This window comes from Musca domestica, unplaced genomic scaffold (genome assembly GCF_030504385.1).
Source record: "Musca domestica strain aabys unplaced genomic scaffold, Musca_domestica.polishedcontigs.V.1.1 20, whole genome shotgun sequence".
Classification (NCBI taxonomy): domain Eukaryota; kingdom Metazoa; phylum Arthropoda; class Insecta; order Diptera; family Muscidae; genus Musca; species Musca domestica.
The window spans coordinates 4141272-4157019 of NW_026712250.1; the positions used below are offsets into that span (position 1 = coordinate 4141272).

Sequence of the window (15748 nt, forward strand, 5' to 3'; positions counted from 1 at the left end):
TTCTTTTTAAAATCATGTTCGATATATCTCTAAGGGCTTATTTCGCTACAAAAACTGTAAAATTTGTCGATGCATACGTTGCAATAATCGAATTTGAATATTTTCTGAACAGTTTTTTTATTATTGAAAAGAATACACACGCAAAAACAAATAAAGTTGATATATTAAGGCAAGAAAATAATAAAATTGAAATTATATGATATCATAACCCTACCTTGATATTATTGTACCATGGATGCATTAACGCTTGGGAACATTGATATGTCTAATTTTTTTTCATAAATAAGCAGATTTTTATGTTTTTTCTTATACGCCGCCAATTGGAGTTTGTTATGAATGGTCTGTTTCAGAACTGCAAGAATGTAAACGTTTTGACTACGATAACCGATTTCCCTTTATGATATCGAAAACAATTGCAAAACTTATAGATTCTTCTAGGTTCTGGAACAGAGCAGATATGTATTTTTTAACAATTTCGCCGAATTTAAATAATTTTTCGATCGAAATTGGTTTGAAAAATGGTTAGAAGAATGGTAGAATTAAAATGGCAAAGTCTTGCAATGATATTGTCATTGTCATTACTGTCAAAATGTATATTCATTAATCCATTGTACATAGAGATGGGAACCTGTTTTCTATGCAGTGAAATTTGACAAGGTAAATTATAGAAAATGCAAAGATGGGAGTGATTATTTGAAATGACTTTACCTTCTGAATTTTACTATGGTCGGAGGCGTCACTTTTCCCTTTTATGTACTATGTGTAAGTTTGCAAATATATTCTAAACGTGTGGGTACATAAGCAGGGTGGCATCATGGCTAGGCGTATTAATGTCAAATTATAAGGAAAAACAACGTAAGGATTTGAATGTGTATCCCTTTATGACACGTCAATATGCCGTGCGAATAGGTAAAAGAGCATTTAAAATATCATATAAAGCATTCTTCCCTTGCTAATTCATTGTTTGTTTAACAATTTTAGAAAAGTGTTTTATTAATAATGTAAAGACGCATTCGAAACAACGAATTTCTCAAAATATTATGACTGACAGGTTTATAGCCTCGTTTGAACTATTTTGTAATACTTGCGTGTAAAAATAAGTATTATTTATCTATTTATATAATTTTTCCATTACTTTGCCATACACCCTCATTGAAGGCACACCCATTATCTACACTTGCCACCATTCATCCCTGTTAGCTCAGGGTTGCATTTTCAAGCAGTCGTTCGTTCACCACATTCGTTCAGATTTCGCCATACTTGTTTTCAGCTTGACGAAGAAAAATAATACATACAGAAAAACTCAAAAAAGAGCCACAAAAAAGATATTTGCTAGCGTTTATTAAATAAATTTATACAAAAAATTGTGGTAATTATCATTAAATTATTAAATAAATAACAACAAAATAATCCTGAGAGTGTGTGTAATTAAGTGCGTGTGAATTTAAGCAAAGAAATGTGCCAAAGAAACGCAATAAACCGATATGACAAAATGTCAAAGCAAAGAATGAACACACACAATACCTTTTTTCTCTATTCTCGAGAATTTTGATTGAAGAAAAAAAGGAGGATTTTCGAAATGGTTATTTCTTTGTGGAAAAGTGAAACGAAGAAAATGTGGTATTTGATTTAAACTTTTGAATGTTGGATTTTCCTGATTTGCAGCTTCACAAGGCCCAGGGAAATGTTTTATTTCTTCATTTTGTTGGTGGGGTTTTCTGTGTTTACACTCATGTCGCCCTCAAAGAGGTGTGTTTGCGTTGGGGTCTGTCTTCGTTGTGGCTGGCTAGCTACTTGCTTTGGTTTGGATGGCGGCGTTTCCCCACTTATACTCCATTCCGTGTGCGTGTGTATTTTTTATTGCGACATATTTCTCTGGTTTATGGCCTTTGTGAGTTTTAATAGCTTTTATATGATTTGTTTATATTTTTTCTGTGGTTTATTTTGTTTACCTTTTTGCCGTGGCGGCATTTTGAAAATACCAAACCAATGTTGGTTGGTGGCTAACTGATTTTTATGGTACTATGACGACGACTGGTAATGGTGTTGCTGTGCTACCCGTTAAGAACTAATTAAAAAAATAATGGGTTGTTATTTGTTGGCGCGTTTCCACAAAGGAAGTTGAATGGTAACATTGTTTTTATTGTTGTGTATTTGTGGATTGTAATTGGAAATTTAATTATATTTTAATCCCATTATTAGTTGATGGATAATGGAGGTGTTATCTGGGGGATCGTTATTGGAGTTTCAAGATTGACAAACAATATTTCGAAAATATAACAAACTGTTCTCAAGGTCCTTCAAAAGGGCGTGATACTTTGATAATCCAGGATTTCAAATGAATACAAATGACTTAATTATGGCCCCTGCACTATGGGTTTTTTTACGTTTATTTTGGCATAAACTCTAATTTCAAAGCTATTGAATTGAAATTTGGTTTGTATGCATTTTTTATGCTTCCAAGATGACCTACCAATTTTCATATGATTTGGGGCACTATTTCATATAGCTGCTATATAGCCGATCTGGCCGATTTGACCCAACTTTTTTGTTTATGAAGCTATTGAAGTGAAATTTGGTTTGTATTCATTTTTTAAGCCCCCCCCCCCCCCAAGATGACTTACGAATTTTCATATGATTTGGGGCACTATTTCTTATGTAGCTGCTACATAGCCGGTCTGGCCTATTTGACCCAACTTTTTTATTTATGAAGCTGTTGAAGTGAAATTTGATTTGTATTCATTTTTATGCCCCCAAGATGACCTACGAATTTTCATATGATTTGGGGCACTATTTCATGTAGCTGCTATATAGCCGATCTGGCCGATCGGCTATGATGATTTGGAGAAACATACTGCTCATTCATTACAATAATTATACTTTTGCTAAGCCATTTTGAATGTTTAGTTTTAAATCGCTCTAGTTTACGGATGCACTTTGGCAAATGCTTTTTTATATAATTAACAAAATCTTTCACTTGTTTTGATATCAAACGCATTTGGTCTTCATTTAAACTGATATTATTGATATTCTGTAACACATATTTCACAAGTGCCTCTTCTGAGCGATTGTTGCTTCTCCAAATTTCAATAAGCGCTGCATGGACAAACACATGTTTATCTGCAAAACACGTGTTGGCACAAAATAGAACAAAAAAGGCTAGTTACTCATTAATTAACACACTTTTGTTAATAACTTGGCATTTATACCTTTTTGCAATGCTTTGCCATTCACAAGTTACACTCCACGGAACACAACTACAATTTATAGATTTTATATAAAGCTATACATAAACGAAACAATTCACAGTATTACAACAACAGACAATTATGACAAAAAGGGCACCTCGTCTTAATTTTACATACCTGCACTAACGTTTTCCATAATTACACATTTTATTTTTTTCAATTTTGTCAAATCAGAAGCACTTGAACTTAGCTGATCTTTACCGCCAGTTGTACCAAAACAAAGTGACTTTCAAACAGCTGACTTTAAAAGATCGCCAGCAAAAAAGGGTTGCCACCCGTATTGATATTAAACATTTTTTTTTCTAATATGGGTATCTACATTTAGGAAATCAGTTAAATTTCAAAATATGAAACCAAAAAAAAAATGACTTTATGCCAAAAAATCATGCTTTTTACCCATAGTGCCCTGGACGAAATTGTAGCCCATTTTTCAATTATACCAAAAAGTCCTAACAAAGTTTCTTTAAGAACTACTACAGATTTGGGAAAATATCCAATAAGAAAGTAGATAGCCAGAAGTATACAGTACATTTTTTCCAATTGGATTAACTCTACATGAAAGTAAAGGGTCCTTGAAGGCTTAATATTTTTGTTAACCCGAAAAGGATTCTAAGGTTTGAATGGATGAAACTGAAAACAAAATTTCTGGCAATCTGGATAAAGATCTGTTTTAGCTAATCATCCTGAGCAAGTTGGAATTCAAATGTCTCTACGAGTATTAGACTGATCGGTTTAATGAGTAAATAACAAAATTGAGTGATTTAAACCGTGTGAAAATGAGAAGGAATTTGGGAAGAATCTGCTTCAGGCCCCCCTCGCGAAATTTTGGACTACACCCCTTCATTAGTTTTTCAAACCGGTGAAATAAATTTTTTGGCACTGTGAAGTCCTTGAGGTTTTGGTTTCAAAATATTTTCTTTTCTTGAGAAAGTAATTTTTGGAGATATGGACCTTAGCACATACCTACGCAACAAACTCTCTTCGTTCTGAAATGTTGGAATGTCCATTTATCTAAAATTTTGGAGCCTCTTAAGGCAAAAATTAAAGTTAAACTAGACTTCAGACACTACAATCAAGGACCTGGGAGCCTCTAATTGCAAAAATAAAGTTAAAGTAGACTTCAGGCACTCTGTCGTTGTCATATGCCCTCGGTCACCTGATGCAAACTACACGTTTTTTCATCTCTCCTCTAAAAAACAACGAATCTGTTAATTTCTTCAACCTCCACATAGCTCCATAGCTGACAGATTCCCATCGATTAATTGTTTGCTGTTCACTATTTATCTGGCCTTAGTCCCGTAATATCCTGACTATAATTTCCTTTTCTACCCTTAATTTTAATTTTTTATTATTAATCAAAAAACGACTCTAAAAAATATTTATAAATATATCATTTTGTCCTTTGCCACCGAAGAACTTTCTCTCGCTTTCTCTTCCGGTTAAACATTTCGAATTATTTAAAAAATATTTACTTTATCGAGGTCCTTCAAAAAGAGAAAGTTGGTTTCTCTTTTTAATTGTTTTTCATAATTATTATCAGCGACATAGCTATGACCACTTGAAAATCAAGGAGATGAAAGGATATGTTCTGTGTCCACACAAACGCGCGCCCGCTACATCTTTCCATCATGACAATTGTGTGACAAAAACAATCAAAACAAATGATATGGCACATTTGCCTAACGTAAACAAATCCTTAAGACTAGTGAAAAGAAACACAACAACAACAAAAAACACAAAGAAAATATCTTGGTTATGGCGGCAATTTGACCTTTAACAATAATCGAGATTAGTTTTGATAATCTTGGTGTGAAGAGATTTAAATAACTTGCCTGTCAGGTACACGCAATGACTTTTAAAAACAGTTGACTATTTTTGTTTTTATATTTATAGCTTTATTTAATCCACATTTTCGGTTAAAAATCATTACTTACTGGCCGATGACAGACCTGTTGTAGAGCCTTTTCTTTTGACGTTCATAAAATAACAGATTGTTGTATTAAGCTCTTTATATCACTGTTCTCTTGCACACACATACACACTATTTTTCTCTCTGTGTCAAATCTAAGGTAAATAGAGTGGGTGGCAAATAATACTAGATTTCCTTTGTACTTTCGCTCTCCCATGAAAATGATTGTTACGTTCTCAACACACACAATTTCTTTCTCTCTCTCTGCCTTAGTTTTGTCATTGTTTATTTGATGCTGGACGGTGTGTGTGTGCGTCGTGTCAAGCACTCAGCTGTTTGTTTTCTGTTCGATTGGTTGGATTTGGTTGTTTTGTGCAGTTCCTTTTTGGAGCAAAATTTGTCACCACAGTTTATATTCTTCCATTGACGGGATTGGACGTTTCATTAAAATTGACTCCTGCTGGCGGTGTGTGTGTGAAATATAAGGCGTGTGTGTGTATAAAGTGCGTGCCTTTGCTTAATTTTGTGCAAAACCTTTCTCATCCACAAATGAAATAAAACAACATTACTTTTATACAAAAAATATATATTATTGCAAGTTTATTTTAATAAAACATGTTTTTTCTCTACGTTTTTGTTTTTGTCTTTAAAAAAAATAATAATAATTTAGCCGTGTTTTGCTGTTGTCCAAATTTGCTTGTCTTGCCAACAGCAACATCATCATCGTTGTGGTGTGTGTGCTTAAGTGAACAACAGCACACAACATGGAGGATCCCAATCGCATGATGGCCCACACGGGCGGTATGATGGCGCCCCAGGGTTACGGTATGCCTGGCCAAGATGATGGCCAAAATCCCGGCAATGAAAATGAGGTACGCAAACAAAAGGATATCGGCGAAATTCTTCAACAAATCATGAGTATTTCCGAGCAATCATTAGACGAAGCCCAGGCAAGGAAACATACATTAAATTGTCATCGCATGAAACCGGCATTGTTTTCGGTCTTGTGTGAAATCAAAGAAAAAACCGGTAAGAGAAATGAAATAGATTTATTTTTTATTTAATTTAAGTTTGATTTGTTTTACTATTCAGATTAGAGATATGTAAAGGTTCCAATGTTAATTAGAGTGAAATTTAAGTAGTCAAGCTTTTGTCCAAGAAGACGGCATCAATGACGAGAATTTTCTAAAAAAACAAAAAGAGCCAAGGCTTTAAAATTGAAAACGTCTTTCCAATTAAAAGCTAGAATCACTTTTGAAACAGGACATTGAAAAATATATAAAGGTCTCACACAACAATCTAGAGAAATCAAGCAAAGAATCAAGATAATATGAAATCATACAAATTTAAGCATTATTAAAGCAAAAATACCAAGAGAAGGGATACAATGTTTCGGATAAAATCTTTCCTTTGTTTTCATAAAAACTCATTGCGAACACGAACGCAATTTTCGTTGTTGACGTGTGCTTCTGCAAAAAAGAAAAACCGACGGCGTGACGCAAATTCATCTTTTTTTAGATTTTTAGAGGACACAGAGAAGTTAAAATAGATAGAGTTTTAATGAGTTTTTGGAAAGCTCTTGAGGGAAAGAAGAGATTTTTTGGGGTTTAAAGAAGTTTTATTGGAGAAACAAAGGCGAAAAAATCCTATGCTTTTTATTATAATTTTTGGGACATCTTGTAAAAGAAGTAAAGAACATATAACTTATTAGGGAACGCTGAAAATTTGTAAAGGCTCTTTAATAGTAATTTTAAGGAACATAGAAAAGCAAGAAGCTCTAATTATAATTCTTCTAAAGAAAAGAAGGCATGTTATCAGTTCCAATTCAATTTTTTGAATAAGTTTTTCTAGAAGATTCATTAAAGATTTCTACGTGTTTAAGACCTTGCCAGGAGATTCTTGGACGAGCCACAGACGATTTTACAGAAGTTTAAAGAGGATGTTTTGAGAGAGGGTAGTAAAAAACGGAAATTTTCAAACATTCATGACACAGAGAATATTGAGGACACAGAGAATATTTTTAGGGGATCTGAGGACCACATTTTTGAAGACCCAGAGGACGAAACTCATTTTTTTAGAGGACCAATGGAAATTTTTTAGAGACTAAGACTATGTACAGAGTTCAAAGAAGGATAAATATTTGGTTTTGTCATAGAAGTTTTGGGACGTCTGGGGTTTTAAAGGATCCGAAGAAGTAAAAAAACATAGAATTTCAACATTCTACAGAGAAAAAGAAAGTAATTTTAGAGGACACAGAGAATATTTCTAGGCGATGTAAATGCAATTTTTAGAGGACCAAGGGAACGTAATTTAAATTTTAAAGAACATTTAAGTGATTAAGACTAAGAAGAGAACTGAAAGAAATATAAATATTTGGATTTTTCTTAGAGATTTTTAAACGGTCCACGGAAGAGGTAGATGTTTTAATGTACTCAAGAACGTAAAAGGGCGTGCATTTTCAAGATTGGTAGGGTATCTGAAAACGACTTTTCATAGCATACAGAGAAGTAGAAAGGTTATTATACCCTCCCCCATAGTATGGAGGGTATATTAAGGTTGTCATTCCGTTTGCAATTCCTCGAAATATACATTTTTGACCCCACAAAGTATACATATTCTTGATCTGCATAAAATTCTATGTCGATTTGAATTGGTAACCCCCGATATTCGGTATTTTGATGATTTAAGCGACATTATTCACAGGAATATTTTCAAATTTTGTATTTGAAGTTCGTAATAGATACTGCAGCCTATGACAGGAGATTGTCTGTACAGGTCCAAGTTATGGTATAGCCCCCATATAATGGTACCTTCCAATATTCGGCATTTTGATGACTTTAGCTACATTATTCACAGAATTTTTTATTTAAGTTTCGCATTTGAATATTGTAATGGCTTATGACAAAAGTTGCCTATACAGGCCCACGTCGTCGTATAGACCCTAAATAATGGCTACATTCGGTATTTCTGAGATTTTAACGAATTTTATTCTTTTGAAAGTTGCCAAATCAGTTCCAAATGGTGGGTATTCAAAGTTCGGCCCGGCTGAACTTACAGCTTTTTTTATTTGATCTAAAGACAAGTTTGTAAATGATCCAAAGAATACAAATTAATTTTTAAATTAATTTCTCTGAGGAGCAATAGACGACTTTTTGGGCGATAAAAAAATATTTTGGAAAATAAAGAATTTTTAGGGAATCTGCAGACTGTTTTAAAGGATCCATAGCAGGCTTTAGAGGACACTCAAAACGACAATGATTATGAATTTTCAAGAATTTTTAAGTTTCGCGATAAGATTTAATTTATATTTTAAGTTTTCGAATATTTGGCCTTTCAATGGTTCCAGATTGTCTTTTAATTGGCTATTCTTAGTTGAAGAGATGAAGTTTTAGTACAGCATGAATTGGACATTTTACATTAGAATCCCTTATCTTCTCTCTGAGACCTTGCGGTATTTCCTCTTTAGGTTCAGTGTTTGTACACCAAATTCCCTCGACGACTTCCACAAATAGTTAAACTCCCACTTCTCCAATTACCAGGTCTCTACGACTTTTTGGACGATTAAAAATATTTTGAGAAGCAACATTTTTTATTTTTTAAGAATATCTGTAGACTGTTTTAAAGGACTTTTAAAGGCAGGCACTCAAAACGACAATAGACATGAATTTTCAAGAACTTGTAAGGTTCACTGATAAGATTTTTAGAACAGCTAAAAATATATATTTTTAGTTTTCGAATATTTGGCATTTCAATGGTTGGAAATTGTCTTTATAATTGGCTATTCTTAGTTGAAATGATGAAGTTCCCATATCGAGAACTGTGTGAAATTTATAGCTATTTTATTACAGCATGAATTGGAGAGTTTTGGAATAGAATACCTTATCTTCTCTATGTGACCTTGCGGTATTTCCTCTTTAGGTTCAGTGTTTGTATACGAATTTTCCCTTGCACAAATAGTTGAACTCACACATCTCCAATTACCAGGTCTCTACGACTTTTTGGACTATTAAAAATATTTTGGGAAGGAATTTTTTTTATTTTTTTAAGGGTATCTGCAGACTGTTTTAAAGGATTTTTAAAGGCAGGCACTCAAAACGACAAAGAATATGAATTTTCAAGAAATTTTAATGTTCGCCGATAAGATTTTTAGAACAGCTAGAAATATATATTTTTTATATTTCGAATATTTGGCCTTTCAATGATTCCAGATAGTCCTTAAAATTTGCTATTCTTAGTTGAAGAGATGAAGTTTCCATACCGACAACTGTGTGAAATTTATAGCTATTTTATTATAGCATGAATTGGACATTTTAGAATAAAATCCCTTATCTTTTCTCTGTGACCTTGCGGTATTTCCTCTTTAGGTTCAGTGTTTGTATACCAAAATTTCCTCGACGACTTGCACAAATAGTTTAACTCACATTTCTCCAATTACTAGGTCTCTACGACTTTTTGGACGATTAAAAATATTTTGAGAAGTAACATTTTTTATTATTTTAAGGATATCTGCAGACTGATTTAAAGGACTTTTAAAGGCAGGCACTCAAAACATTTTTGCATTTTTAGAACAGAAAAAATATATATTATTTATTTTTCGAATATTTGTCCCTTCAATGGTTCCAGATTGTCCTTATAATTGGCTATTCTTAGTTGATATGATGAAGTTTCCATATTGAGAACTGTGTGAAATTTAAAGCTATTTTGGTACAGCATAAATTGGACATTTTAGAATAAAATCCCTTATCTTTTCTCTGTGACCTTGCGATACTTCCTCTTAGAGTTCAGTGTTTGTTTTAAAAAATACCCTCGACGACTTGCACAAATAGTTAAACTCACATTTCTCCAATTACCAGGTCTCTACAATATCATTAAAATAATATTTACTTTCAACAAATGATAAACATTAAAAAACAACTAGAATAAAAAATCCAATTAGTAGAAACATGATTAACATTCTCTCAGGGGCTACTGTATTGGGCCGCCATTATTACATGGCTTTAGATAACAAAAATAAAAAAAAACAACAAATAACACATTGGTAAAGAAATTTCAACCACTTTTATTGTTGTTTAGTGGGTGCGCTTTCATGTTTCGGTTTGTTTTTTTCATTTTCTTGTAGTACAACAAATTTATTAAATATTTGCCAAAAGATAAAAATTTTGTGTAATTATGTGTTGGCTTTCGGACAAATACACACTGTCAAGAATCAACAAGTTCTCCATATAAACAATGTATATTTCTTTATTCCAATTTCTTTCTATTTTTTTTTTGTTTTTGGCTTCATTTCAAAGGTGTTTACAAATTGATAAATGTTCCCTAAAATATCTTGTGTGTGTGTGGTGTTTTTTTGGTTTTGGTTGTACTTTTTGGCCGGTCTTTTTCAAGATTAATTGTTTGTTTATAAGTGGCGTTTTGTTTGCCTAGGCGGCAACAATGTTTGCTGCTGCCCCACAAATACTGTTGCTGCAGTTTCCACTTCTTATTTTTTCACTTTCATTTTGAATTAAATGCTTATTTGAAAATGTTTTTGTTCTATTTTTTTTTTTTTTTTTTTTTTTTTTTCTCAAATTAGCAGGTCTCACATATTATTGTGTTCAGTTTTCAAATGGGAGTGTTGTTCTTTTCTCTCTTAATAATGCATCGTATTTTACGCACATTATAATGTCTGTGTGAAAATTTATGCATTTAATCGTTGTAATTAATTACCATATTTTATCCAAGTTTATGAGCATTTCATGCGTTTTTTTGTTGTCCAAGCTCTCTGGTAAGCTGGTCAGTTTTAATCATCCTCTTGGGCAAGGCAAAAGCAACCCCAGAAGAAGGGGGCCAAACAAAAACAACTCACAGATATATTCAGTTAGCCAAGTCGTCGTCTCGATCGTCGTCATCGTCATCGTCATTCACAACTCAACTTTCTTGCCACCAGCAGACAAGCCAACAAACTAACAGCTCGCCCGGCCAACAACTGTATTCTAAACCGGCTTTTGATTAAATCGTGTTTAATTTTATTGTTGTTTTTCGTTCAAGCAAATGCAAACGATTCCAGCTTAACAGGGGGCAAGCTCACACATTTACCATATCTTTAAATAGTCAGGGGGGAATGGAAGCAAAAAAAAAAATGCCAGGCTTGCACTTAAGATAGCAGAAGCTATTCTTAGCTACCATACAGTAAGAACTCAATATGGTAGACAATGGGAAACTGAGTGAAGTTAAAAAATTGGGTCAAAAGTAGGCAACGCTGCAAACAGTGTTTCAATAGTTTTTAAGGTATTCGAGAAAGTTATTTGGTTATAATTCTAAGGACCTACAAAAAACTTGGATTTTTCAGTGGAAACGAAAGGTTTTCTCCTATGATTTTTCAAAACTGTAAGGAATAGTTGTTAGAGGACGGAAAAAATGAAAAGTGGTAATGCTATAAATAGGTCATTAATCTACAGTTTTTATACTGATTTGATTTTTCAAAACTCTAAGGAGTTGATTAAAGAAATAGTTGACAGAGGACACAAAAAAGCAAAGTGTGTTTTGATTATATGCTATAAATAGGTCAATAACCTGCAGTTTTTATACCCTCAGTCATATGGCTAGAGAGGGAGGGTATATATCATTTAATATGGCCAAAACGTGCCTCATCGAAATAACGGTTTTAGGCCCTAGGTCTCTTTGGACCGAATCCGTTTAAGGATATTAGGAGTCAGTCTAACGATCTCCGCCTGTCTGTCTGGCTGACTAGTGCGCACGATAACGCTCGAAGGGAGTATCCGATTTAGTCCAAACTTGGTACATCGTAATATTATTGTCAAACTTAGATCGAGTGCGGAGATGGGCAATATCGGTCCAATCCTAACGGTACCTCCCCACAAAAGCTCGACATTTTCAAAGAATATATTTTGGTGCACAGAAAGAATAATCCGATTAATCTTCAACTTTGCAAATTCTAAAATTTGCATCAGTGCTAGGTCACAATATCGGTCCACTCCAGGCAGTACCTCCCACACAAAGGGCAACATTTTGAATAATTATAACTCTTATAAAATGTGATGTAAATGTCCGATTGTCTTCAAACTAAACACGTCGAAATATTTTTATTAACTCAAGGTTTGGTGTGAAAATGGGATATATCGGTCCACTCCTTCTGGTACCTCCCTCACAAAGGGTCAAAGTGTTGAATAACAAAAAGGATAATAAAATCCGAAATAATCATCCGGTTCTTTTCAAATTACATACATCGCAATATTTTTATTAACCCAAGGTCTGGTGTGAAGATGGGATATATCGGTCCACTCCTTCTGGTATCTCCCCCACAAAGGGTCAACATTTTGAATATTCATGAAGTTCATAAAACACGAAGTTAACATCCGATTCCATTTAGAAATAATTATCCGGTTCTCTTCAAATTACACATATCAAAATATTTTTATGAACCTAAGGTATGGTGTGAAAATGGGATATATTGGTCCACTCCTTCTGTTACCTCCCCAACAAAGTGTCAAAATTTAGAATATTCATGAATACCTCCCCCACAAAGGATCAAAATTTTGAATATTCATGAAACTCATAAATCACGAAATTAACATCCGATTCCATTCAGACTTGGCACAGCTCAATATTTCCATCAACACACGATCTGTTATAAAGATGGTAGAGATCGGACCATTCCTTCTGGTACCTGCCCCACAAAGGGTCAAAGTTTTGAATAACCAAAACGATCATAAAATTCGAAATAAGCATCCTGTTCTCTTCAAATTTCACACATCTCAATATTTTTATTAACCCAAGGTCCGGTGTGAAGATGGGATATATCGGTCGACTCCTTCTGGTACCTTCCCCACAAAGGGTCAAAATTTTGAATACTCATGAAGCTCGTAAAATACGAAATTAACATCCGATTCCATTTAGACTTGGCACAGCGCAATATTTCCATCATCACAAGATCTGTTATAAAGATGGTAAAGATCGGACGATTCCTTCTGGTACCTTCCCCGCAAAGGGTCAAAGTTTTGAATTAGCAAAATGACCATAAAATCCGAAATAAGCATCCGGTTCTTTTCAAATTACACAGATCACAATATTTTTATTAACCCAGGGTCTATTGTGAATATGGGATATATCGGTCCACTCCTTCTGGTACCTCCCCCACAAAGTGTAAAAATTTGAATATTAATGAAGCTCAAAAAAAAAACAAAAAAAAAAACACGAAATGAACATCGGATTCTTTTCAGACTTGGCACAGCTCAATATTTCCATCATCACAAGATCTGTTATAAAGGTGGTAGAGATCGGACTACTACTTCTGGTACCTCCCCCACAAAGGTTTAAAGTTTTGAATAACAAAGACGATCATGGAATTCGAAATAGGCATTCGGTTCTCTTCAAATTTCCCAAATATTATTTTTCCTACTAAAACAAGTTCTGCTGTGAAGATGGAATATATCGGCCCATTCCTTCTGGTACCTCCCCTACAAAGTCTGAAAATTTTGAATAATCCTGAAGATCATAAAAAGGAAAATTCACATCCGATTCCCTTTATACTTGGTACATCTCAATATTTCCATTAACACAAGATCTGTTATAAAGATGGTAAGGATCGGATCATTCCTTCTGGTATCTCCCCCACATAGGGTTCAAGAATTTTTAAAACAAAACGCTCAAAATTTTGAATAATCCTGAAGATCATAAAAAGGAAAATTATCATTCGATTCCCTTTAGACTTGGTACAGCTCAATATTTCTATCAACAAAAGATCTGTTATAAAGATGGTAAGGATCGGATCATTCCTTCTGGTATCTCCCCCACATAAGGTTCAAGAATTTTTAAAACAAAACCCTCAAAGAAAACGAAATAAACATCCAAATCCATTGCTAACACAAGATCTGTTGTGAAGATGATATACATCGGCCAACCCCCTCTGATACCTCACCCACAAAGGGTCACAATTTTCAATACTCATATCTGTCATTACTTGCGAAACAAATCGGCGGCTCTTTAGAAACTTGCTATATCAAAACATTTCTCCAGAATCCTGAGATAAATATGGAATTTATGATTTCGCCTAAAATTGGATATAAATGTTCGATTTCCTTCAAATTTTGCAGAAACAATATTTTTTATCTGTACTAGATGAGGTATGAAAATGGAATAATTCGGTCCGCTATATCTCTTACCTCACGCGTATGTGCACATAACTCATAAAAAGTATAGGAAGTAGTTGATATAGTCCAAACTTGGCACAGTGTAATATTTATATAAGTTTTATGTCAGATACGAATTGGCCAATATTGGCCAACTGCTTCGGAACCTCACCCATAGAGAGTCGACAGTTTGACCCTGTCGATATAATTCAAACCTGGCACGTTGTAATATTTATATCAGTTTTAGGTCAAATACGAATTGGTCAATATTGGCCAACTGCTTCGGAACCTCACCCATAGAGGGTCGACACTTGGAACAAGGCAAGGCTGGGGGTATAAATCTGTCGGCAGAACCGACTGATACTATTTTACTTTTTTGTTATTATTTTTTAAGGAAGGATTCGTAAATATTTTCAAATGACCATTTGCCGGGAAAGCCGCAATGAAAGAAAACTTTTTAGTTTTTGAGTTTTGCCTTGTAAAGGCGAAGATCATATGTTTATATCTCGTTCGAGATGAGTTTATTGATCCGATATTTGCAGTGAAAAGGAATGCCAGACCAATGCGACGCGGACCAATGCGACGCGGTTCGCGTTTCGCCGTTGGCATATTTTGTGTGGATGATGGCCTACAAGGACCGTTCTCTGGAAAGTAGTATTTATTTCGAACTTACTGCGATTGAGCATATGCGAATTAAACACCAGAAAACCTCCAAGTTCAACTCAAGTACTATTTTCTTTAGGGGAATTCTAAAGATTTCGAATTGTGATATTTCGGTTTATAATAGAGCTCTTGTTGGTTTAAACCCAAAATTATTAAAATTGTTTATTATATCGTAATCTTCATAGAATGTTTTTTCCGAACTCAATTTTTTTTGCCAAAGCCCATGTGATGCCTTAGTTAAGGCCCTTAGGCTGGAAATACATAAAGCGCATATTTGGCTGGCTTAAGTCATCAGCTGGCTTCTTCGTAAATGAACAAAGGAGTTTTAGGTTGACCTAGTTCGATTTTGGCCCTAGGCTCCTTTGTTCATTTCCGAAGAAGCCAGCCAAATATGCGCTTTATGTATTTCCAGCCTTAGACCCATTTTAAATTTTCTTTTTTTTCTCCTCCAAGATAATCACTTTAATAACATAGATTGAGTTCTTAAACTAAACTAAAACCATTTTCCTGAAATTTAACAATTAGGTTTCTTGGTGGTTTATAATAATCCTGTTATCCACTGAAAGTAGTTTTGACTGTACCCTAAAAAGGCATACAACGTTATGGTTCGATATACAGAATTTCAAAACTATTTCGATTTTCTATCACAACAATTGTTCCTAAATCTTGGAAAACCCCCACTATTGCCTTATAAGTTTCCAAATAGCAAGGTTCGACTGTTCCCCATTCGAAAGAAATACCCTGTAAAGGTTTTCTTATGCAAATTTCAATGTATTTATTTTTTTTATCGTATCTAAGGT

General features: G+C 34.0%; 1 protein-coding gene across 3 annotated transcripts in view; it reads left to right on the forward strand.

The window, feature by feature from the left end:
- The first annotated feature begins 1211 nt into the window (after positions 1-1211).
- The window catches only part of LOC101891714 (homeobox protein extradenticle), a 34852-nt gene continuing 20315 nt past the window's right edge, over positions 1212-15748 (forward strand). For 2 of the 3 annotated variants that reach the window (XM_059122360.1, XM_059122363.1), the window contains exons 1-2: positions 1212-1369; positions 5828-6186. In XM_059122360.1, the coding sequence (XP_058978343.1) occupies positions 5922-6186 (265 nt within the window). In that variant the 5' untranslated portion in view covers positions 1212-1369; positions 5828-5921. Of the gene's footprint in view, positions 1370-5506; positions 5661-5827; positions 6187-15748 lie in introns of those variants that run through there. The other variant, XM_059122362.1, reaches the window with a different exon arrangement.